At 35.7% G+C, this 27,732-nt stretch overlaps 1 protein-coding gene across 2 annotated transcripts in view; it reads right to left on the bottom strand.

Moving 5' to 3' along the window:
- LOC149791945 (UBX domain-containing protein 4-like) overlaps window positions 1–27,732 on the bottom strand; it is a 124,073-nt gene that overhangs the window by 25,133 nt on the left and 71,208 nt on the right. The window contains exon 8 of one of the 2 annotated variants that reach the window (XM_089970461.1): window positions 4,947–27,323. The exons of the other annotated variant lie outside the window; for it this stretch is intronic. Within the exon in view, the coding sequence (XP_089826587.1) occupies window positions 24,803–27,323 (2,521 nt within the window). The 3' untranslated portion in view covers window positions 4,947–24,802. Of the gene's footprint in view, window positions 1–4,946; window positions 27,324–27,732 lie in introns of those variants that run through there. 2 annotated transcript variants of the gene reach the window in all.

The following is a 27,732-nucleotide window of genomic DNA, read 5'->3' on the forward strand; positions in this document are numbered from 1 at the left end:
GATCAACTGATAAGGTCTGAAAACTGTTTTTTGTTTCACCTTAGAGTGACAAAAATTATTGTCAACAACTATTGTATCAATAGGTATTATATGTATCATCTATCTTAAGTCAACAAAAACAAAAATATTCTATATACTGTACAATGAAATAATAAGATTCTCTTGTTATGTATAATTTGTATTCTTGTGGACTTTTCTCCATTATTGTATCTATACCTGTATTTTGTACCTGACCTTTGTCCAAAATCAAGTCAATGCTGTACCTGACCAGTGACATTTATTTTCTAAACAACATCATAATGTACATAGATAATATTTCTCTATGATTACACACTAAATATTCAGATCATTAATAGTAATCATGTTATTTCAATCTGAATCTAGAACTTCAATTTTTCACTTGGAAAGCAAATTTTTAAGAAAATTGTGTTTCTCCAAGAAAACTTACCTAGTCATATTAATGTTCAGGGATATAAGCCTGTACATTGCAAACCGAGCCCAACTAAAATACACAAATCATCTTTTCCTGTCTATCTTATATAGACAAAATGGCATCAAGTTTTGCCCATTATATCTCTTTGTCAGCACAAGGGTTCACTAGTTTTAAAGCTGAATGATATACTATCAATGGTGCTTGCATGTCAGGGTGGTTGAGAGGGCTTTTAGATAATGTGTTTGGGAAAAGAGTCTCTGAGAAACACAATTTATTTTTAAGAATTCTTTCTTCTTCAAATATATTCCCCACTCACATTAACATTTAGAGAAGATGTAATAGGAGGGAATGCTACTTCAGGTATCCTTCTAGGGAATGATGGCTTGATTCCAGATGCTAACGATAACCTGTTTACCCAATTACATAAACGAACACAGTCTAGGTTCACTTGATCTGTGATCCCTGCATACAGTTAAGAAGATAATTATTTAAATCTTCTTACCAACAAAATTTCACTGGTTAATCCAGTAAAGCTGACAGGCTGAGCTGAATGTTTTAACTGGGTCTGATGGTCATCTGGGCTGCTACCACTGGACCCACCAGATTCAAGGTTTGCCTCTGTGAAGCAAAATCTTTGAGAAAAAAACTCCAGAAGGTTGACACTGCAAGCCAGCCAGCAGCTACTACTATATCTCAGAATGAAACATTACGTTCAAATGTGGGACTCACAGAGCTCACTCATTAGCAGCAACCTTCATGAGGTGACTCTGATCTTGTTAGACCTTTGAGTACATCAAGTGTATAACCCCATCACAGCCACGAAGCAAGGGCTTGAGGGGTGATATCCAGTTTCCCAGCTTTTCACTGGAAGAAAGAGGCATTTGTGCAAGCCACAACTTGTCTCTGTGCGTTTCAAGTAATGCTTGAGGAATAGGATCTTGTATGGCTGCTGATCTCAACCTGTCTATGGAAGAGAACCAGCAATTGGCAACTCTTTGATTGCCAACAGCTGGTGACCTATTTTTGGCTGCATATTCTGGTTATGTCGAGAGGTCCACCAAACTTAAGATGGTTCAGGTTGATGGAAAGGGCATGTAACTTGCTCACCCTGCATGCTGAAGCTAAGTTATCAGGAAACATGTTTTGTATGATAGTAGCTTTAGCAAAGTGTGGGCTAAGTGACTGAATTTATCTGAATTGAACATGTTAAAACCCAGGTCACCATTTTGAGGCAGACACTTTAACCACTGGATCTGTAGAAGAATGATTGTCAAACACAATAAATCCAAATTTAAAGTTGGATGGTCCAATTGTAACACTATGATGGCTTGCATTGTTTGAGGTATAATGTACATATTATCAGTACAGCAGCAAAGCTTAAACATTTGCAACATCTGGTGGTGGTAAGGGAAGGTAATGGGCAAGAGTTATTTCCCTCTGTCTATGAGATAGATAAAGACAATTTTCATCTTAAATTTAAAAGGGCTAAATGTGCAAGGTAGCAGGCCTATATCCCCAAACATTAATGTGGCTGGTTAATGTATTTGAAGGAAAATTCCAAAAATTGTTGACAATTTGAATGTGTTTGAAGGTTAGAAGAGTATGACCTACATCCTGGCTCTGGTATTGTGTCTTGGCTTTTTATATCAATGTTGTTTACTTGAAAATTGACTTGTTCATGCCTTGACATCCAAGCAGAATCAGTCATCTTGTAGTGTTCAGTTTTTACTTTGGGTGGATTTATTGATTCAAATTATTATTGAGTGGAAATAAAAGTGTTCAATAATATTCTTGGACTAAAACATTAATTTGGAATCATAGTGAATATAGACAAGAATATTTTGGATTATATTATTATGATACCATCAAAAGACTTAACACATCAACACATTTCAAGCCAATTGCACATTAGCACATTCAAGGCTACATATACACCAACACATTCAATATTGGAATTTATTTGAAACACCATTGGAGTTTGAAGGGAATTTCATGCATTTGAACTTGACAGAACTTTTAGGATTATATTGGATTTTATTAGTAATATTTTTACTTGTTAAATTTTCACTTTGTATTCAAAGGAATTTTTTTTGTTTAATTTCACAAAACCTGTCAATCCTACTAAAACCTATCAAGAGTGTCATATTTCAAGGAAACTCTTAGTTGCAAAACTAATTTGGTTAGCATAAGGAAACCCAAAGTAGCAAACTTGTTCAGTTAGCCCAAATGTGTTTAACAATGATGTACTTATGATGCCCAAATGTGAACTTAATGTAATACAATATGACCCGTTTTTGCATATTTTTTTTTTAAAGTTTTCTACCTAATGAATAGAACACTTCATACTATTGCCAAATGGAATACTTTTTATTACTAACATATTTATAGTGAAACCTGCCCTAATGAACACTTCCAATGTCATAATTTCATATATAGCTTGACTGGTAGAATATCTAACTACTGATTAGTGGTTGTGTGTGGACCAAGTGTCAAGACAATGTGTCTGTGTGAGATGTGATGCTACATATCTGTGGCATGATCTATCACTTTAAATATGTTGTCGGACCTTACAGAATAGTTATAATTATATTAAGCCTTATTCATCTGAATAATGAATTCCTTCACAGATGCTAGATCCTTTACACATTTCTTGTATATGCATGTCTACAATAAACAACATTTTGTCTTTAATGTCATCTGTAGATAACCTTTACTATCATAATCATTTTCTGTGGGAGAGTTAATGTTTTCAGTCTGTCAGTCTTCCCAGCAGTACATCTATATACCCTATGGCATTAACACTTTGTGTAGTATTTCTGTATTTCTGTTCATCTCATTTAGTTCTGTCTCAGAGATATATATATATGATGACATGAACTATACCATTATGACAAAATTATGTCACTGTGACCTACTTTTCAAACTCCAGAGATCTGCAGTGTTTAGATCAGTTTCTCAGACTATTAGTTGAAGTCATGAATCTAGAGTTGTAGATTAGTTATTACAGTAAACAAGCCTAGCTCATTGTGGCATAGATTACATGATCCAGTGGTATTGAATTTAGGTTCTCTGGTTGGCTTGTTCATTTGTTTTAATGGTACTTTGAGACACAACATTGGATATATCATGTTGTGGAAATAGGAGTCAAGTTCCTTTGCAAAGGACACACCATGGCTGCCAACATGGACTGGGCAGGGTGTGTAAAGAACACACAACCACTAATCAGTAGTTAGATATTCTACCAACTGAGCTGCCACAGATCTGCCTTTAGGTCTGTTTCTCAGCCATTATTGTCTACACATTCAGTAACAGCACATGCCTAACAGATGCTGATCAAACCATGAAAAGTATGTCACTGTGACCCTATTTCATTCAGTAACATATATTTTTCCCCAAGATGCACCCAGTGTAGCTTTTCAAAACCTTTTTGCTTCCAATGCCCACCGATAAACTTTGATAGTAACTAGGTTGGGAACAGTGATTCTTGTGGGTGCAAGGATGTTTCCCAATTGCCAGTGAAAATATTTACCACAATCTTACAGAAAACCAGAATTTTAATTTTTATTTTAAATAGTAACACCTGATGCACAAAAAATCAATATTAGTGTAAACATTATAAAGTGGGCCGACATTTAATGCTGAAGCTGTTAATACAGCCAGTTTGTGTTGGATGGAGTAATGGATTATAAAATTCACTCAGCAGTAAAGTGTTGGAAGCAGGAATCAAGCAATAGGGATCACAAAGGTGCAAATCAATCCTATACTATAATAAATCATTTTGGATTTTCAAATTAACATGCAAGTCCCATCTGCTGCTTAATAGTACTGACAAGTGAAATGGTACAGGAAACTGGGCAAGAGATGAAAACATTGCTGAATTGCAACTTTGGTGGCAAAAGATTCAAGGGTCATTGGAAAAAGTTTTGGGGACATGACATGCCTATGTACTTTGATGCACACACAGTGCAAGTTTGGTATCAATACTGTACCAGTATAAGAGTTATAGATGGTACAGGGTTGACAATTTGGTTTGGTTTTTATGGCTGTTGTTGTTGTTGTAGGGTTTAACGCCATTTTTCAGCACACGATAGGCTATACATGGCAGCCAGTATTAATGGTGGAGGAAGAACCCGAGAAAACCCCAGAAAGAACCACCGACCTACGAGAAGCTACTGGCAAGCTTTCTCACATACCCACATTGGCTGAATCCGAGACTTGAACCCACGCAGACAGAGGTGAGATGGCAGTGATCCGTAATGGACAGTGCTTTAGACCACTCGGCCACGGTTTTTATGGCACAGCAACACTGAAGTTACACCTTGCCCAAGGTCACACCAAGGTGGATCATCCTGCTGTTCTGGTAACATGTCCAATGCCTTAACCATTAAGTCAGGATGGCTTTCATAGTAGGATAAATAGATGGATGAACAAACAGGCAGATGCACACTTGAAAACATGAATTCTTATAAACCAATTGCTTTTTGAACCATGGAAGAAAAAAATCATTCATACATTGAGAGCTTTCTGTTTTATTTGCTGAAATAAAGTGTACAGGTACATCACATCTCTCTGGGGCATAAATGCCATATATGATCTAAACAGAACAAGATAAAAAGCACATCTTTCACATTTAAAAGAAGTTTTGATACAAAACGTGTTAAGCTATTAAGTAAATATCTTCCCCAAGTGTGTAAGCAGGACATGGGACCCAAAGTGAGTAGATGAACCTGTGCTAAGCAATAGAATTTGTCAAAATACAATTCTAGAGTTTTAAAAAGTAAGCATACCCATAAATGATGTCATCCATTCAAAAGTGAAATTTTTCAAATGAAAACTACAAATTTGTTTTAAAAAAGGCAATGAGTCTAGTATTTGGTACTCTTGAAAAGAAAGCTCGGTTCAATATCAACTGGAAAACTTTAGGTAAAATCTGGAGCATTAAACTCAGTTGAATTTTGTTGCTGTTGTTGTGGGCTTAACTCCATTATCAGCACAAAATACATGGTGGCCAGTGTAACTAGTGGAGGAAGAACCCAGAAAAATCCAACAAGAACCACTGACCCATGGTGAGCTACTAGCAAGATTTCTCAGAGACTTGAACCTGTTAAAAATGAAAATTGAACCTGTGTTCGATCCTTTTAACATGTGTGTATGTGTGATTTGGATTATTAACTTAGTTTTAACAATTATTTCAGTCATATCGCTATGATGTCTGCATTGTGGCAGTTTATAGTGATGTCTAGCCCTAGGGCATCATGCCGCAGACATGTAGCATGATGTCCCACCCAGTCACATTATTCTGACACCAGGCTGACCAATCCTAACACTAACCTCTTAATGCTGAGTGCCAAGCGAGGCAGCTGTTAGTATCATTTTTGTAAGTCTTTGGTATGACTTGGCTGGAGATCCTTTTAACATAAAGCCTCATATAAAATTTTGTTTTGATTCATGAAATCCTTAAAACCTTATAAGTTAAAATATTGCAGTTTTTGAGGTTTAAAGCCATTTTTCAGTGCAATCTAGGCTATATATGGTGGCAAGTATAACTGGTGGATGAAGAACCTGGGAAAAAGCTTATAAGAACCACCAACCCACATGAAGCTACTGACAAGCTTTCTCAAGTACCTACATTGTCCAGCATGTGACATGAAACTCACAGAGGTAAGTTGGCAATGACTGGTAAAGGCAAACACTTTCAATTGCTTGCCCACCCAGGACCACTGTATGTTAAAATGAACCCTGTAACAGACATAACTCATATTAAGCCAGGTACTTGCCTGCAAGTTGGATCTAACTGCAAACTGCATTATGCACCAGCAGATCTGGATCTATGTGATTTTTTATGAGTAATCAAAAGAACAAAACACAATGACAATGATATGCGACTATATGTATATTTTCATTATATACTGTTCTATACCGTGACCGAGTGGTCTAAAGCACTCACTGTTCCGAATCAGTGCCATCTCACCTCTGTATGCATGGGTTCGAGTCCAAGGCTCGGCTAGCGTGGGTACATGGGAAAGCCTGCCAGTAGCTTCTCATGGGTCGGTGGTTCTAACCTGGGTTTTCCAGGGTTCTTCCTCCACCAGTTATACTGGCCACCATGTATAGCCTATCCTGTGCTGAAAAATGGCGTTAAACCCTAGAACAATAACAACAAATTCATTCCTTAGGATATTAATTTTACAAGGGATCATGTCCAAGGATAATATGTAAACATTTTACTGTTAGAATATTGGGTTTTATATGTTAGAAAATATGTACAAGAAAAATGAGTTTTAAAATGAAAAAAATGCATGAGATATTATAAAATTGCAAATGTATTAGATATCAAGTACGCATCCATATTTCTAACTTGTTCCTGTCATACATACATGCTTGTTTGACAGTGATAAGAAGTGGGTGATAACTCTTAAATTAAAGGCATGATCTTCACTCTGACAGATTTATTACAATGACATAATGGCTAGAAACAGACGTTATTATGCTGAGAGATGACTGTATCTTGTATGTAGATCCAAGAATCAGTGAAAATAACTGGCACTAGGCCATATTGTGTTGCATTTGTGTATGGAACAGAGTACTAAATTAGTAAAATTAGTAGAATGTTGTATGGGTAAGAACTGAGCCAATAAAAATGTTCATTGGTCTTCAACACAAAATATATGAATTTCTCTGATCATTTTAAGTTTGGTTCATCCAGTTATCCCAATCAGAAGATAAAATTACAAGAACTACTGTACCTCAGTGAATAATCGTGATATTTTTTACAATACTGTGGGCTGGGAAATTTAATTTTAAAAAAGAAACAAACAAAACTTTAATGTGGAAAAATCTATATTAAAAAGAAACTTTATTTCACTTGCCATCACCCGCCTCCCACAGCTTAATATTAAGGCTTTATTATTTGAAGAAGGAAATGTCTCACATCCCCCAACATCCTTGCCTGGGAATGGCTACACTAGTAGAAGTTCTGTGGCAACTGCCTTGTATGTTTTGATGTTTAAATGCAATGAAGATATTTTGGGCTCTTTTTCACTAGATACATCATGATGGACAGATATTATAAGACCCTCGTTTCTGAAGAAAAACATGAATCACCAATGTACCTTTTCATTATATTACTTTCAAAACTTTTAATAAAAATGTCCTTCCAAAAAATCTTGATGTTAATATTTTCTTTCCCATCAACACTATTTTTCATTGCGTGCTAATTTTCATGGATTCTGCAATGGCCACAAACCACTAATTTCAATACCCAGTTAAATGTCTTCTGTTTTTAATGGCATCATTCTGCTGATTAGGTTCCTTGTGTATTTACAACGTTTTAACAAAGTTTGTTTTGAAATCTAGTATAAGTTCAAATACATCAAGACAATGTTACCTATGTTTAGCACTAACTTAGACACAACTTGTACAACAATGAGGCTAATCCAGGGTATAGACATATGCACCAATGGAAAGATATAGACACCAGAGTGATCACTATTCCAACAAGATAAAATTCAATATAGGTTATGTTGCACTTTCCAAGTGACCTTTCCAGAATTTGTTTCTGTTGCTGGTCAAATCACACCTGGGTACCATAGTTGGCAGACCTCAGTCAGCAGAGTGATCAAAGTGCTTGCTTTTAAAGATCACTTACAAGTCTGTATGGTCCATGTGAATTTAAGTCTCAGCTCTACCAATGCTGGCAATGAGAAAGTTTGCCTGTCACTGCTTCATGGGTTGGTGGTTCTGCCTGCACCAAAAATACTGGCTGCCATTTATAGCCTATCATGCACTGAAAAAATGACATTAAACCCAACACAAAAATCAAATCGCACTTGTTTGCTCTATCCACCTTCACAAAAGCCACGAGGCATAACTATTCAAGAAACATTTTCTATTTAAACTTTAAAATGGTTTTTATCAGTTATCTTCTATTACTGTCATAAAACTCGATATAAACCAGCACTGAAAATGGTGCTTAGTGCCCCAAAAGTTAATATTATGAAATATAAAAAAAAAATTCATATAATTTATAAATAATAATATATGGCAAGACAGCAATCACTGAAAATTCTGGTAAATGCTAACAGGTGGCTAAATGAAGAAAAAAACCTCACCAATTAATGTCAGGTGAAATTCAAGTTTTAATCTTTTAATTGTTTCAATCTAAACAGCATAATCGTGGCATTTTCTCTTCAATAAAAACATGAAGAGGGTCAATCGACCATCACACCGATATCCGCATGCACTTCTTAGAACCTAATTAAGTGCAGGCTGTTTTGATTTACAACTTGCAGGCAGAAGTGATTGGTGCATTGTAAAAGTCAATGAAAAGAGGCCTGCATAGTTTTATTACATTACGTCTTTTGCATCAAATCAAGTAATGGAGGTACAATAAAACTGTTAAATGGCATGCAAATCCTACCCTTATAAACTCTTGTCGTCACCAACTGCATCTCAAAATAAATTCATTCGACCTGTCAAACAGGGTTTCATATATTATGTACTTTTCATTTTATTATATTAAAGAGTACAGGAATCAAGTGAAAGGCATACTTGGTGAATCAAAAGCTTTGCATCAAGACAGGGTTCATAACTGTGAAGTGAGACTGAAAGTTTGTAGTGAACTCAAAATTAACAAGTCCACATGATAAGCAGAAATTTCGAGATTACTTTCCTGTTGTTGATTCTGATGATAGTTTCAAACAAAAATAGGTATATGATGCTGTGTTTGCATTCTATCGATCAATCTATCTTGTGAATAAATAAAAAGAACACAAGCCTTCTCACTGTTGTTCCTCTAAATGAATGCTGATCATTTTAAAGCATCATAATACACAATGTGTTCTGCAGGACATGTTAAGTGTATGGAAACCATATGTAACAATCTCTTCTATATAGTTTGTCCTAAAATTCAATGTAATTTATGAAGAAAAACAAACTTCATTATTACAAAGAGATATTTATTCACATTTAATCTCAACAAGATTATATACCGAGTATTCTATAATATAACCTGCCATTAACTTGGTCTATGTTCAACTCCCTATGTCAATTCCATCCATCAGCTTTGTAGAAGTCCCTCAATAATTCATGCACTCTGTCATAATGTGGTTGATTTTTGGACCTCTTTGTGCACGAGTTAATGAGGGATTGGTGTACGTATAGGACACAGATATCCAACTGAGGGATGAACCTTGACCAGAGTGCATGCTCTTCCAGCACAACACATTCTTATGGATTGTACATACTTGCTGCCTGCGAGGCAGAATTTCTTTTTATGTGAATTTGATGAAGGAACTTTATGATGTACCACCTTTGCAAATCTTTTTTTGAGAAAGTAGTTTATATACAAATTTTATTCATAATATATTAAGGATGTTATATTTCTTATTTTCACCTTTCTGACATTCATGCAATTGATCTTGTAGTATTTAATGTTTACATTTAGTTGGCAGGCTTTATTTTCCGAAAGTGTCTTTGCCATTCTTCATATTTGCAGTTTTAGAACTTTTCTTTTTATTGGCACCATATGGCTACTAGTGTGCTGAGATACCATTAGTCTAATATGCACCTATCAGTAAATACATGTATTCTGCAAAAAATTGTGAAAAACATTACATGTTGTAATATTTATAGTGTAGTGCCACCTTAAAAACATATCAGACAAGTCTACCATGCTTATACCCTATTTGGTATGATGCAAGGGCTGTTCCATTAAAACATGCTTGGGACCCAAGGAAAGCAATTTCAGTGTGAAAAAGTCACCCATAGATGTAATATGAACTCTTTTTGAGTAATTAGAAATATCCTGGCATACATTTTTCCCTGGGTACCATGTATGTTTAAAAGGAACAGCCCTAAGTACAAAGTCAATTAAAAGCTGCAATAGCATGAGATAAAACTTACAAACATACATATATACGTAAGTGTAGTTGTTGTTGTTGTTGTGGGGTTTAACGCCATTTTTCAGCACGATAGGCTATACATGGCGGCCAGTATAAATGGTGGAGGAAGAACCCGGAAAACCCCGGAAAGAACCACCGACCCATGAGAAGCTACTGGCAGGCTTTCTCACATGACCCACATTGGCTGAATCTTAGACTCGAACCGCCGCAGACAGAGGTGAGATGGCAGTGATCCGTAACGAAGAGCGCTTTAAACCACTCGGCCACTCGGGGCCCCATACGTAAGTGTAAGTAAAAAGACTAGATACATAAAAGTTCTTCCGAACTTACCTGTATCAAATACTAGTATTAAATTCAGAACACATCTATACCTCATTGTAAATAACCAGAATAGTGAGCAACACCTAATATACAAATGATGATCAAAATCTGTCAAATCAGTTGACTGAGCAACACCTAATATACAAATGCTGATCAAAATCTGTCTAATCAGTGACTCAAAAAGCAGCACCTAAAATACAAATGCTGATCAAAATCTGTCAAATCAGTGACTGAGCAACACCTAATATACAAATGCTGATCAAAATCTGTCAAATCAGTGACTTCAAGCAACACCTAATATACAAATGCTGATCAAAATCTGTCAAATCAGTGACTCTGCAAATATGATTATATTACAAAAAATAATTGGAAGAATGTTTAAAAAAGTCTTGATTTTACTAAAACCTATCAAAATATTGAGGAAAAAACAGTTCCCAGTGGAATATCCAAGTTGCATACATGGAAATTCAGGATTTGTTCACCACATTTTTAAGTCTGATAATAAAACAATCAAACACAGAGAAAAAATTATTTCAAAACATTTTACAAAAATATCACATTTATTTTTAAGTTAACCTAACATATTAAAATCTGTGTCAGTAAATTTATGTGTATAGAAAATTCAAGTTCCTAGTCCATGTATGTATGGTGCACAAGATTTCAAAATATTCCTCAAAACGGACATACACGAAATAAATACAAATTATGTATCTAACTAAAGCTTGGAAAACAATAAACTGCTAGAATTTATTTACTTATTTAAAAACCACACAAATCAACATACATGAAAATGGTGCATGTGTAATGCACTGACACATTTGGGTCTAAGCTGTTTGTTGGGACTAAGAACAAACAACACAGACCCCGATCTGCAGGTGCATTATGTGATGTAAGATGAGGGTTTATGGTGACTGCAGTTGCACCTGACTTGTGAGTATAGATGGTAATTCAATATTTCTATTGTAAACAGCATTGAAAACTTGCCAAGATTTTATTCAACATGAAGAAGTTTTAAAAATGCAGGATAAGGAATTATATTTTCTACAAACAACTCCAAATAAAATTTAAAACTACCACAATACATATGCTATATTGGACACATTTACATATATGAAATTCGGCAATCTACATGTAGTAAAGAAACCAAATTTGAGAAGAAAATCAGGTCCTAACACTAACCTCTTAATGCTGAGCGCCTAGCAAGGCAGATGTTATTATCATTTTTATAAGTCTTTGGTATGACTTGGCTGGGGTTCAAACCCGTGACCTCCCACATCCAAGGCGGATGCTCAGACCACCTGGCCACTGAAGTGGTCCACTAAATTAAGTGAAATAAATTCAGTAGCAATAATAAAACTAGATTTAACAGACTGAATGTGATCAAAGACTATACCCAAATTCTCAAAAGGGCAGTGGTGTAATAAGGTGATTTACAGCAATGGGCCACTTTACAGAATAATTGTGTTAACTTATGGTTAATGGTTTCAATAACAAATGTTAAAACTGACTGGACAGTTGTGAATATGAATTACATTTATTAAATCATTTCTGTCATTAATGTGATAGTTGGATACATGCAAGTTGGATTAACAAAACTTGTATTTTCAAGGACAATATTTGCTTGATACATCTTCAAACTGAGTAAATGAAAAAAGATCTTGCTTGCAATAATTTGATTTGCCTTGCCTTACAAAGAAGAGCTTATATTGGAAACCAAAGTCAGAAGATAGGTATACAGGGGCCTTAACTCTTACCATGAAAACTCCAGTCCAATGCATTCAATATGAAGGTGCAATCCAAATTTGATTGAAATCTATTATTCTTTGCAAAGTAATGCTGTGAACAATTATCAAAGGATGGACAAATGGTGTGATGGTGGTAGTAGGGATAATATCTTTAAACAAGAGGCACAAATATACCTGATATAGTTCATCTGGATGGAGTCTGCCTAACAGCCAACTAAAAACAATTGGTCATGCAATCAATCCAAGTAGAATGCTTTCTCTGTAAAATACATTCATAGCCATTGCTTGCACATGTTACAAAAACAACTGATTCAAGGTTTGTCTGTATTTTGTATCTTCATCCACATCTGATTGCACCATTTGTCCACTAATAATGGCATCACATGACTGCTTTTCAAGGACTTTCAAATTTTTACGGAGTATTTTTTTACAATGAAAACTGAAATTTCTGCTTGTTATTTTGTCTGTCACATAAAAGTGGTTAAAAAAACATGCAACTATAATCTGTACACCACTGCTGGAAATGGATGCCATTCCATCAGCTTATTCACTCTATTTTATCCCATTTATTTATTCAAATTTTTTTAAAATTACTTTTTAATTTCTTGTGTTCCATCACAACAGTTTGGGGGACAAATTCAAGACATTTTTCAGACCATCAATATTTGAATGGTAAAACGAAATTTAAAAAAAAATGCATAGAGTTGTCATGGTTGTACTGTGCTTTATTTAGTCTTATAGGTTTTTCCCCCAATATTTGTGAATGGTCATTGATGGTGGATTGTCATGATTTGAATAAACTCGAAAGCTGTTTTTACCCTATTTCGTTCTGATAAATTTAATCAAATTTCAGTAAGCACTGGGAAAGAATTCTTTATAAAAGTTGCCATGACTAATGGTGGACCTTCATACCTGGATAATTTTCTGCCAAATATGGCCCAATCTTATTGTGCAGTCTTGGAGAAGTTGTTGAAAGGTTATTCTATTTTTGGAAATGGCCATATTTGAAGGTGGGGTGGAATCATGTGAACAAATTTTAAATCCCTTTATCCCTGGATGTTGTATGATAAATTAGGGCAGATTATACAGTGTGGTTTTTAGAATTCAAAGTGTTTCAGTTATTAAAGAGAAATTTTTTATCTGACCGCAATCATTTTAACAATTTCAAAGACCTTCAGTCCAGGATACTTTCTTTCAAAATATTATCAAATTCTGTCAAACTCTCTTGTTTAAAGATTGTACTATTTTTAGTCATGGCAGCAATAACTAATGGCATATCACATTATTTGAACAAATCTGAAAAGACCTCTATGCCAATATACTTTGTGTCAGATCTGGTCAAATTCTATTCTGTGGTTTTGTGAAGAAACTGAATATAGCAACTGTCAACAGACAAGACAAAAGCAAAAGACTAAACCATAACATCAAGAGAACTAACAAAAACAAACCTATAAAAGATATGTACAAGTCCAAATTATATCAAAACATGCTGAATACGTTCTTGAGCAATGCTGATTACAAGCAAAATCCCATGTGAATTAGGAAGTTAAATTTCTAAGGACGTAACTAAACCTAACATCCCTACTGGCTCAGGGATGTAAAATAAGTCTGACATGCTCTCTTGCATGCTGTAAAAGGTGACTAAGGGTGACAGCAGCCATGGTGCCTCAGTGAATAGCATGCCAGACTCGTGACCAAAGGTTACAAGTTTCAAACATTGAATCAGACTGTCAGCTACCATGGTCTGTCCTTTGGCAATGTACTTAACTCCAACTGCCTCAGCACTAAATAACCTACTTGTGCTGCTGTGCTATATAACAACCCAAACCAAATTCTATATCAAACTAGAGTTTCTGAGCTAAAACCCATGAGACGTACATCTAGATTTATCAGACAATGCTTCAGAATATGTTGAATACTGGTAGTACCTAACTATGCTAGTTACAATGATCCATTTTTTTGTGGAAATTTAAAACTATTCAAGTCAGGTAACAACTCCCTCCTAGCTGAACCTAACAGACAGTCTTTAAATGTCACACCTACAAGATTTGTGCAATTCATGTACCATATGCATCCAGTTATGTGTATAGGTTACTGAGCTATGGTAGTTACAACCAACTCAACATACAAACACATCGAGAGGCGATTACTATACTATTCCTACAGAATGATACAGGGTCTTAATCAATCAAATGCCTACAGAAATGATATAGCAAGAAAGTGACCCTTCTTGTTTACTGAGGCATGATATGCATATAAGTTTATGATTGGTGGGACTTGTCTGCCTGGAAATTTTGCCAGCAAGTTTCAGCAAGGTATTTTATAGTCAGGATTGTTCTAATGTACTATACAAACATATACCGAAGTAGGGTTGACATTAAAAATGAAGTCTAGGAATCAATCAATGGAAGTTTACAATCGATATATATTCATTCAACAATAATTTTGCTCTACAGTAATTTCATTGTCTTTGCTCCCTGTCCATTTCCACAATACTAAGTAACATAAATTGCACTAAATTGCCTTCATGTTCATTAGCTATGGACCTAATTATGATGGAATTAGCATGTAAATTAAAACAGGAAATAACACTTGTGTAGCAAATACAGTCCAGAGAGAATGGTTCCATTCCTATGATTCAGAAATATTGTTGTCTAAAAAGATGGAGCTTGAAAGTCTGAGAAAAGAAAAGCTTAGACGAAGTAAAATGATCCAGAGCTAAATGGATAGAAGAGCCGGTGAGAAACCAACCAGATACTTTTGCCATCTAGAAAACAGAAACTATGTGAACAGAACAATCACAAAATTAATTACCGATGAAAATCAAATTATTTGTGGTCAATTTGATATTCTAGGGGCAGTAAAAGAGTATTATAATAACTTGTATAATTAGAAACAAGAGGTAGATGATATAGACTTAGAAGAAACTAAAAATTCCAAGACTTAACCAAGAGCAATCTCTAGGATTAGAAGGCAAAGTTACCCAAACGGAAGTATTGGGTTGTTTAGAAAGTATGAAAAATAGCAAAAGCCTGGTAATAGATGGTTCCACAGCTGAAATTTTAAAAGTATTTTGGATTTACATAGGGGAATTTGATGTAAGAACAATCAATGAAGCATACAAAACTGGATCATTTTCAACTGTTTTGAGACACGGTATTATAACCTGCATACCAAAAGAGGATAAACCTAAGCAGTACCTGAGGAACAGGCATCCAATTTCTCTACTTAATGTTGTATACAAACTAGCATTAGGATGTATTGTCAAAAGAATCAAGTCAGTACTGAATGAAGTAATACCCGAGGATCAAACTGGTTTTGTAAAAGGAAGATACATTGGTGAAAATACAAGAATTGCATATGATATTATTAACATTACAGAAGAGTTACAAATTCTGGGTGTTTTACTATTAATTGATTTTGAAAAAGCATTTGATTCAATTTCATGAAAACTTATGATGTCCCTACTTTCTTAAATTTTGGACCAATTATCAGGTACTGGGCTAAAACTTTTTATTGCAATATCTCATCAGCAGTTTCAAAAAAAAGCTTTCTTTCATAATTTTTTTAAAATTTCCAGAGGTTGTTGGCAGGGTGATCCAATATCCCCATATCTCTTCTTATTAAGTGCACAAATATTGTCAATACTATTAAAGAATAATAAAAAATATTAAAGATATAGGTTAAGGGAAACAGAATATTAATTATCACAGTTTACAGATGACACTAATATAATTCTTGATGGCTCTTCTGAATCCTTGGAATCCTCTATTGAAGTATTAAACTTCTTTGCAAGGATTTCAGGAATGAAACTGAACACTGCCAAAACAAAAGCAGTTTGGATAGGAAGCAAAAAGTACAGTGTAGAAACATTTCATCACAGGCTAACGTAACAGTGGGTGACTGAATTTACATCACTGGGCATAACGTTTTCAGTGGATTTGAATAAAATGGTGAAAATGAATTGTGAAAATAAAACAGAAATGATTCAAACTTGTTGAAAACATTGGGAAAAGCAATCCTTAACATCATTTGGTAAAATAACAGTTCTGAAAACCTTAATTATTCCAAAGCTTAATCATATGCTCAACTCACTACCCAATCCTCAACAAAAGTTTATCAGAGAATTAAATGAATTATGTTTCACTTTTATATGAAAATCAAAAGTGAACAAAATTAAAAGATAGGTTATAATGAAAACTTTTTCTAAAGGTGGCTTGGCAATGGCAGATACTGAAAAATTTATATTGGCTCGAAAATAACATGGATTTCTAGAATTCTTCAACCTCACAGAAAATTGGTCAATTTATTTTAATATAAAATATGCAAGATATGAAACCTGTTCCTACTAGGACATGAAAATGTGATTTGTCATTACTATATCCCCCCAAAAAAACATGCTTTTTGGCATTATGTTTTACTGGCATGGAAGCTGTTACTAGAGAAAAATATATTCCAGACAAGAGAAGATGTTATGAAAACTAGTTATGGATGAACTCCCTTATAAGGGTGAAAAAGGTACCCATTTTCCATAGGAAATGGTTTGAACATAATGTAATCTATAGTAGTGATATGCTGACGGATCAGGTAAATATGATCGACTTTGAAAGCTTTAAAGCTAGATATGGTCTCAACAGGAATTTCCTTGCCTTTCAAGGGATAATTCAGTGTGCAAAGTCCTTGTCTAAAAAGTTACAGATAGGTAAATCAACACTGGTCAGACCATTTATCCCTTTCCATTTAGAAATTGTATTTCATAACAATAAAGGATGTAAAGACTATTACAATTTACTTTTAAACAAGGGTGTTAAACCAAGTAGTGAAAATAAATGGAAGGAATTTTTAATCTGAATATGGATATATGGCCTGATATATATGCTAAAGATTTTAAAATAACAAGAAACTCAATATTACAATGGTTTCAATTTCATATTACTCATAGAATTTTACCACTGAATTCTTTTTTGTATCAAATAAAATTGTCCAGCACTGATAAATGTACTTTTTGTAAAAATGCTCTGGAAACAATACTGCATTTGTTTTGGGAACGTAATGTGATAATCAAGCTGTGGAATTAAGTGATTCTTTGGATTCAGAATAAAGTGAATAAAGATACTGTGCCAAGTGCAAAAAAGTTTTATATAGGGAGATACAAAGAGAAACGGAATATATGAACAACCTTTTTATTTTTGCTTTCTTTTACTTGTATATATGTAAAATGAAAGGGTATATACCATGATTGGATGGTTTGAAAGTTTTTATTAAAGACCACTACAATCTGTAAAAATATATTGCAATAAAATCTGAAAGGAAAGAAGCATTTACGTTGCTTTGGAAACAATGGGAACCATTACTCCACAGTAACTAGAATGATGCGTTTAAAATACATGTTTAATAGCGTCATGTTACAGTGTAAAGTTTGTCACCTAGATGCTGTATATATGTAATTGTCAAATAAGAGATTGTGTAATATATTAATGTGTGCAAGTGTGCTTGCATGTATTATGTGTGTGTTTTTTTTCTTTCTCCTACACTATATTTATTGTCTCTAGGCTATATCAGTTGTAAGGTGACCCTGGGATGGTTCCCCAACCTAATGGTCAACCTATTACGAGCACAATAAAAAAATAATAAAAAAATGTATGGTTTATTTATATGTCGATGTACTTAAAAGTAATTTTAGGCATTGGTTAAACAGTATCTGCTTCGCTGCTTTATCCCTATTATCACAAATATGAGTAAAGTCAGAAAACACTTGACCTTACAACACTTGTCATTAATTCCACAACATAGCACTGTCCCATACATTTCTGACCTACATCATTGCATTTTAAAGTTAAATCTTAAAAAACATAATACATATGCTTTGCTTTCTATTAATTGTATATTTTTCTGAATATATTTGCCCGATGATTTACAAAAAGAGACAATCTAAAAAAAATGGTACTTCGCCCAGATAAAGTAAAGTCTGCCATTATTTCCCCGTCACTGGTTCACTTACAGTTTCAAACTAATTTTATGACAAAATAGTGTACAAGAGGCAGTTAAAAGATCCAAATCACCGATTCTGATCTTAAAACACACATTGCTATTTACATACTATTGTTAAAGTTTCGAAACACAAGTTTGAATGTTTTTATCATCAAAGGATAACATGCGGAAAACGGGCAGTGATAGTTGTTAACTTACACAGGAAAAGGTTAATGGTCAATCACCTGTCAAAACACATGCCTGTGAACGTGCAAGAGTTTGTCAGTGTAATCCATATTAAAACTAGGCCTAGCTACTGATGGCTTGATGAATATATTTGGCTACAACACAACACAAGAACTAACCTGGTTAACACGAGGGGGCATCTCAATAAGTATGGTCAGTCAATGTATCTCTAAAAAAAATACAGGGTGAAGTTATTTTCATTTTCCATATGAAAGAATGCAAATTTAATGCAAATTTTACATTTTTTTAGGCGACAGTTGCCCACTTTGCCTGGTAGCGTGACCCCTGGTATAGACTGATCTCTGGCAGTTGTACTTGCAGAGGTATACTTGGCACAAGCCAAGTTAGGTTACACCAATTCCATTGATGGTACCTCAATTTTTGGTCCAGTGGGCAAACTTTTGGCCTCCACTGGGACAAGAGAATGATTTGCAATGGGCACACATAACGTGACCTAAGACAATGAGGTCTGCTGCCGTGTTGAGCAAACCTAGTAGGCGAAAGGCAAGTAAGAAAGCTACCATGGTTGGAATTTGTAATGCCCCCTTCCTGAGGTAAACAGACTATGTTTACCTGTGTATTGAGCTCTACACCTAGATGAAAAAATTGTTGAGATGGTACTAGGTCAGATTTTCCTTGTTGACAAGAAAGTGTGAGTGTGTGTAATTAGGATTATTAATGTAGCATTAACAATTTTTCAGTCATATCGCTACAATGTCTGCAGTGTGGCAGTTTATAGTGAGGTCCAGCACTGGGGCATCATGCCGCAGACATGTAGCACGATGTCCCACCCAGTCACATTATCCTGACACCATTCCGACCAGTCCTAACACTAACCTCTTAATGCTGAGCGTGAAGCAAGTCAGCTGTTAGTGCCATTTTTGTAAGTCTTTGATATGACTTGGTTGGGAATCGAACCCACAACCTCCCGCTTCTGAGACAGACACTCTAACCACTAGGCCACCGGAGCAGTCTTGACAAGAAAATCCAGATTGGTAAACAGTGTAACATGGGTCATCATGTCATATTCAAAGATATATATAAATCACCTGATGTTTCTGCAGAATGTTGTCTCTGTAACTTGATTTTGCCACTAGAAAAATGGTCCAGACATGCGACATTAATTGGTTCACCTGACAAGTGAAGACCCAGAGGCTGATGTTGAGTCCAAATGGGAGCTCTCTGAATTTGTATGTCACTGTAGGCGAATTGCAGGAACTCCCTGGAAGCCTTTTGAATAGGGACATGAAGATATGTCTTTTAGGTCATCACTGATTGCAAAGTCTCCATCTTGGATGGCATTCAAAAATATACCATGGTGTTTCCATTGAGAACCAATGAATTAAGGATGCTTAGGTCAACACCCAGATGCTGAGTGCCGTTTGCCTTTGGGATCAAGAAAAGTCTGGAATAAAACCCTGGAGACTTTGTGTTTTGAATGAGTTCTATCTCCCCTTTCTGGAGAAAGTCATCTATTTTTTGTTGTGAGGTGGTGGCTTTGAAATGGTCAGTTGGGACATTTGAAACTGTAGGGACTCTGGATAGATGGGTGCTGAAAGTGATGCAAAGCTCCTCAGAAACCACTTGTCAAGTCCATGGTTTGTTGTGGCAAATCTTGTGCCATTTGGCATTGAAGAATTACAACCTTCTTCCAATTAGGATCTGTGGAAATGGCGAGTAGAGATGATGTAATTTTTTTAGAGGAGGAGGCTGTTGGGAGGAGAAACTTTGGAGCGAATGATTAGACCCACCCTGTGTTTCATCCACTTTGTGTAAACTGTGGCATTTTGCTTGGTGGAACATTGATTGGATGGTTTTTCAGAGGACTGTTATCAATGTATTGCCCTTGTGCCATTTTGCTGATTTCCCGTAATATCTGTTTCAACACTGTGGTTGCGAAGGTAAATTGGTCTCCTTGGTGGATTGTTTGCAGACATCTTTGATCTGGTCATTAAACAGAAGGTTAGAGGACGAAGGCTGTACTCGCAGCTTGGCCTTACAGTGATCGTAAAGCAAAGAGGTGGCAACAGATCGTCATGTTCTGCCAGTTGTAATTCTGTTGCTGCAGTTACAATATTGGCCAAGTGCTGAGAGACTCTGTTCAGTACTTGGGCTATTCTTGAGACAGAATCTTATGCATTCCCTGAGAAATTCAGAATGGGAGAGGAAAAGCAATGCTCCACCAGTTGGAAGATAGCCATAGAGACAAAATACAACATAGAACCCACCACTATGATATTGCTGCTGAGTGTCATCAAAAACCATCTGATCCATATGTGTGGGATGTGGCTTTGCCATCTCCAAAGTGGCAATATCGCGGTCAATTGCTGGGGTTTCTAAATGAAATACTGGTGTACTGCAAAGGTAGAACCACTGACAAAAGTTTGATGGGAGTTACTTTCATAAGAATGGTGAAAGTGTAGAAACTTGCTTCCATAAGAATCAGGTAGAGGCCTCCAAAAGACACTTACATGAGAATGGGGTTAAGGCATCCAAAGGTGCTTACATGAGGTAAAGGATTTACACAATGTCAGTGCAGAGCTATATCTTAAAATGTTCGCTCAGAAATTGGTAACAGTCTAATAAAGCAATGAAGCATACAAGTATAATATGACAATACCACCTGTATGAAGGAGCATATAAACTTGTAGGCCTGCATGTCTTTGTTTGAATAAGGAGTAAGCACTCGATAAACCAAATGATAGTTACCTTGAAAAATAGTGCTGGCAGATGATCTTAATTACATTACTACCTGTAGGAAAAATCAAGAACAGCATTACAGCTAAAATCATTGAAGCATGGTGTCCGGATGCTAAGGATGCCTTGGTAAGAAAACTCACCTGCATAAACTAGCAATGATGGCATTATACATATATATACAAATAGTTTCTTAAAGGCATAAAAATTTGCACACATTTAAAAATATTTGTTGTCACAACCTATCTTGTGAAGTTGCATAAGCTACCCATTTAAGTGACAAGCTCTTAAACATGAAAAGACAACCAAGTGATAGCAAATTTAAGTGGCAGAACTTTGTCTGTGTAAGGAAGAGATAAACGTTGGAAATTGAGATGGAGTATATTTTCCTTAAAGGTTAAAGGAATCCAACTTAAAATTATATGCTTCCAAAGTTGAAACTGGCTAGTGAGGTCTCTCGTGGTGAGAGCATGTTTCTTCACACAACCTGTAGTAACAGTGAGGTTCACAGGCTTTGCTGCCAAACCTTATACCACTCTGCCCAAATACCACCTAGGTCAGCATACAACTTTTACCTCCCTTTAGCTAAAAGTATTATCTGGAAGGGCTGTATTTGCAAGGTAGTAGTAGTTCTCATCAAGTATTATGATTGGGTAACGTATTGAAAGAGGAAAAGAAATGCATTAAATTAATGTCTCTGGAATGTTAGCAAATATTGCCAAGCCAGTGGAAGAAAGAATTACTGCTAAAAATTACTCCACCACATACAGATATCATGCAAACAAGTTCACTGTAGATTGTATCCTGAAAGAACTTACCTACTATAAGACTTTACTCATTTCAAGCAGTTATACAATTTCTCTGCTTTGATCTGAACTATGGATTTTGTATTCATGGCTGTAGGCTATACCAACAGTTCACAATAAGTATTTCTGAAGAACAAAAGAGCAAGCTATACTACCATTTTACCCCGTATATACATAGGTTACAAGAGGTGGGGGGGATAAGTGAATGAACATTTATACCTAATACCAAATTTTGGTTTAACTTTATGGTTTCTTGGATCTTTAACCGGATTTTATTTTGCAGGAGCTTAATAGTTAAAGGAGAAAAATAACTGACTTATATTAATTACTGACTGAAATACATTTTTTAAAAATGTTCTCGCATTTAAACAATAAAAAATTATCCCAACAAACCAGCCATTTTATGACTCAAAGCATTTTATGACTGTGAATCGATCAATAATCATTTTATTTTACTTTAATTTTTGCAAGATAATGCCAGACATCTAGCAAAATATTTTCACAAAATTATCTTCCCATATTTTTTATATTTTCATACTACAGGTAAAACCCATTATAACTCGATGCTTGATGTTCAAGGAATAAACATATAAGTGGGATCACGTTAGCAATTTTAAAAAAACTTATCCATAGAAATTGTGCATTGAAATTTCAATGTCATCAGTTTTAACTAACCTCTTGAACATATATTGTTTGTTTTGTTCACCGGGTTTCATCAGACATCAAATATACTTCAGTTCTGAATTGTATACAATCTAATACAGCAGAAACAGTGCATGATGAAGTTAAGGCAACATTAAATGAAGTGCTGCGATTAAAAATCTGCTAGGGATACAAATAATCGGTTTTTCCAAGGTCATGTATTTAGGATGTTAAAAAGAGATATCACCTTAAATGAAAAATGGGAACCATGCTGCCATTGCATTATGAGTGGAATCTCACTATTTCAGCTGCATCCTGATTTCCTGTTTGCTAGCATGCCACTTTTATATTGCATACAACTGGATAAATAATGCAATAAAACCAGCTTACTGCTTGTTTATAACATCTGGAGACATTCAGAAGAAAAAAACAGACTGTCATATATCAAGATATTTCTTCCAATGCAACAACTATAATAGTGTTTCAGAAAATGCACCTCCTGTAACCAATATCTTGTGATGGATGCATTTTTTTTAAAAATTCATGACTGTGGAAACAATTGTGTACTTTGTGGAAGGTAAATCTGTCAGATCAAAATCTTGTTTTTGAAGTGACATGCTGTCACTTACATTTTCCATTTTTTACTTAGGACTCATCATGTATAGCTTATCAATTTCTGAAAACTCCACAAAACCAAAACCAAACCTTCACTTATGCCTTTGTCGTTTCTACCAAACTGCATCATGTACTACACTATCACACATGGGCTATTTATGTGTGGTAAAATACAATTAGCAGTGGGCCATATTGATCCTCATCATCCTGCATACAAGTTAGCTATATGCTCTAAGTACATCCTGTGCCTGTATTTTACCAGCAATTTTCACGTAGCTACACTCAGCAAAAAGTCCACAACAGGATAAGGTAGCATGGTCAATGCCTGGCATGAGCAACTTCCTCCAGGGCATGGGCTGGTTAAGTGAATTTTAAAGCCACACCCTGGGTATTCCCCTTTTATAACTCTAGGCTGTGCCTCACTCACATGTCAAGAATATGTTCTTAACTGATGCCATACCAAATCATCTCAACACCAAGAATTTACAGAAGTTGTCTGTAAATTTTAAAAGTTCTGCAATCTTTGTTCTGATTCACTTCCACATCAGTGGCAGCAAGATTTCAGCCCAAGAACAAAGTCCACAAAAATACTCTTTTAGTTATGGTGAAGAAACATACCAAGACCATTGACCTACTCTCCACAGATTTTCCCATGATAGCTCTAATCTAACAACTTTGATCAGTGGCCGAGTAGTCTAAGGCGCTCTCCATTACAAATCACTGCCATCTCAACTCTGTCTGCATGGGTTCGAGTCTCGCATTCGGCTAATGTGAGAAAGCTTGCCAGTAGCTTCTCGTGGGTAGGTGGTTCTTTCTGGGGATTTCCCGGGTTCTTCCTCCACCATTAATACTGGCCACATTTTTGGCCTATCGTGTGCTGAAAAATGGCGTTAAACCCTACAACAACAACAACTTTGATCCTGACAATTAATATCAGAGCATCAATGCACCTACAGCATTAAAACTGGGTGTGCAACTAGATTTCAGATGCACTCGACTGTCTTATTGCATTAAGCAAATAGGTAAGTCATGCTGTACATTTAACTTTGACTGCGGTAAAAAAGTTTATTCTCATTTACTGGGTTGCTACACTCAATAATGTGATGTTATGACCATAACTTTTATCTGCCACCAATTTCTGAAGCTCACTTTAGTTATAAAAGTGACACTGACCCCATTTCTAATTTTCAACAAGGTAAAAATAGTTTCTGAAAAGTGCTCACATTTCCAAAACTTAAAGCAACTTTCAGATGACTGTCTACCAATTTTAACTCCCCAGCCAGTCATGTAAGACTTCAATTAACTGATATATTAACTTGTAGAATGGTCTTCTGTACTTTTAATACATTTCTTGAGCATGATCTGGTGCCTAAATTCACAATTTTGAACCTATTAATTCTAAATGTCATTTTTTTAAATGAAAATTTAGGACAAAATGCCCGATATAATGTGCTTCTGCAGATTTTCTTCAGCAGATTCTAAGTTCTGTAACACATCAAGTAGATTCTGTTTAGCACAAAACATTTTTAGTTCCTGAACAGCCCTATAGGCTTCCTTCTGACTGCTTATTCCCTGACCACCAATGGACTGGATCTGGTTTAATTCTTTGTGAACAACTGCAAAGTCTGTCTCTGTTTCAGAAAGGGCTGATGTGATGTCAGGACCTTCCAATACAACATATTCCTCTGCAGACATCGGCTGTGAAAAACAAAGAAATTTGCTGATCGTAGTTACCAAGTTGTTAAACTCAGAATCCTCCTTAAGTGATTTACAGATAAATACCTCTTTGTCTAGAGACAAGTTCCCCAATTTAAAATTCAAATTTTCACATGCTTCTCTGATCCACAGACTCACATCACTGATAGATACTTTTTCACACAACTCTGCAGGTGAATTGGTAAAAGAGATACATCCATGTGTCAGGAGTGCTCGCAGAAGCTTCTTTCTATAGGCTAACTTGAAGTTATAGGTGATCCATTTAACAACACTGTGAACACTAGTTTGGGACTCAGAACACAAGACAATGTCAATATTCTGAGGCTTTTGATGAATGCATTTTCCAAGACTCTCTTTAAGAAAAAGAAATATATGTCGTCCATGGTCTTTCAAAATCTTATCTGCTTCATCTACAACTTCATTTACATGCAGACTGCTCTCTGCTGTTGCACCTCCAAAAGATAAATGAACTGGAAAAATGTCTTGTGGTCTATTTTTCATTGCTTGATGTAATGAAAAGTCATCTCTTGTACATGTGACAACTGGCTTAAAACAGCTTCCCTCTAAGTTACACAAAAATGTGACCCACAGCCTTTTAACTTCAGTCCCTGCCAGGGTCTTGTCAGGCAATGCATGTGTCATGAGCTCAGTATTCACCAACACATAAACATCTTTAGCAGCGTATTTATAAAAGAACCTAGGAAGATCCTTCTTAAACTTTTCAAATGAGATTCCTGGAAGATTGGAAACATTATCATCAGAACTATCTTTCTCTTCACTTTCATCAGTGTTGCCAAATTGAGAGTTCAACTCTGCATTTTGCTCTGTAACAGAATCATAAAACAGTTTTGGCCTCTTACTGGAAACTTCAGCCAAAGTGTCCAACTGATTTGTACTATATTCATAACTAGGGCAACCTGAGACAATTGACTCTCTCTCTTTTGGAGTCGGATCATCTGCCTTTCTTTTCATAGACCTTCTCAGTTCAAATCCATCAATCCTATTTGGTTCAGAGTCAGAATTTATCTCATCATCTTCACTGTCTCTGCATACACTTTGGCTAAAAGCTTCTGGGTTGTATACAAACCTATCATTTCCTGACAATGCCACGAAAGGATTTGCTGATAATCCAGAAGCAACACCTTCCTCTGAGTCGTTATCACTGTCATTGTTGTTTAATTCTTGTGTATCACCCTTTTTATCCGAGTCAAATGAACTGGGCCTCATTAAGGGAGGAAGATATATATTTTTTGAAGCTTTAGTTTGTGAATCATCACTTGAAGTACTAGGTCTAAGATTCTGAAATAGATTCTGACTAGCAGTATCTGACTCGTGCATGGAAAAATTATTCACTGAGAGTTCTGTAGCTTGTGTTGAAAACTGTTCCACTGATGCTTCATTTGAGCCTGAACTGTCATCTGATGTTTCTTCATCTGGATCAATGGGTTCTTTTTTAACTTCCATCTGAAAATGCTGATTCAAAATGCTCTCTGCAGTTTTCAGCAAAGCTTGTGCATATATTTTTGCCCCATCTGTCCTTTGGTCAGACTCTGGTTGTGGGAACACTGGCTGGCTTAATGTCGATGTACTTGCCCCACATGCATTTGCCTCCCCTTCTCCTTCTTTGACGTTGTGGTAATTAGTACCATACAAATTTGGCAAAAATGAAAACTCATTAGTCTCTGGTTCATTTGAATCCTGATCATCCCCAGTCTCTGGATACACCACAGGATCTTCGTCCTGGGACGTACTACTCACGCTACTATTTAGCGATTCAGAACATGCTTTTGTAGACATTATATTATGACGTCTCTTAAAACTATCCAGCCAACCATTGGAGGCTTTAAAATCCTCCTTTCCAAGAATTTTAGCAAATTCTTTAGCTTTTTGTTGTAGCATTGGACCACTCACAGTTAAATTTGCTAATCGTGCTCTTTGGTACCATTCTAACGTCAGGGTGTTGATTTCTGCTGTATCCCGATTTCCAAATGAGCGTCTTTTTCGATTACTATCCATCATAACTGTGCCAATCAATCCCAAGATTTCATCTTTGCGTTTCAACAAACCACAGACTTGGGATTTTCCAATCCCAAACATATTTGCCAGCTGCCGTAGACTTTTTCCTTCACTAACTTTGAGTAGTTCAATCTTCTCTTTAATAGTCAGCTCGTGTCTTTTAGTTTTAACCCTCTCTCTGACAGGATAGGATGACAAGACCTCCTCAATAGACCTGGAATTGGAAATCAACACCATGACATCACCACTGTGGATGAAACGGTACCAACGAGCAAGAATTATCTGAAATAGAGCACAAAACACCAAGACATAGCTGTAATGATATAGTGATATCAACATCACCTTAATCAGGGTACTGATGACTTTACATGCTGGCTCATTTCATATGAAATTTATGAAACAAGTAGAGCAATTTCTTTGTTTTTCTTTCATTGGCAAGAAAAACACTGCAATTATTTATCAAGTTACAAAACCTTCATTGAAGTGTAGTACACAAATGTGTGATTCTACTGATCACAATATACAACATACAGAAAGTATTTCAAGCTGTTTTACAGGAATAAAATTGTTTGGAAATCAAGCTTACAACTAATGTCATGTCAAGACACACTAATATGTTTGTA

Source organism: Sinohyriopsis cumingii, chromosome 9 (assembly GCF_028554795.1).
Source record: "Sinohyriopsis cumingii isolate HCF-2022 chromosome 9, ASM2855479v2, whole genome shotgun sequence".
NCBI classification, from domain to species: domain Eukaryota; kingdom Metazoa; phylum Mollusca; class Bivalvia; order Unionida; family Unionidae; genus Sinohyriopsis; species Sinohyriopsis cumingii.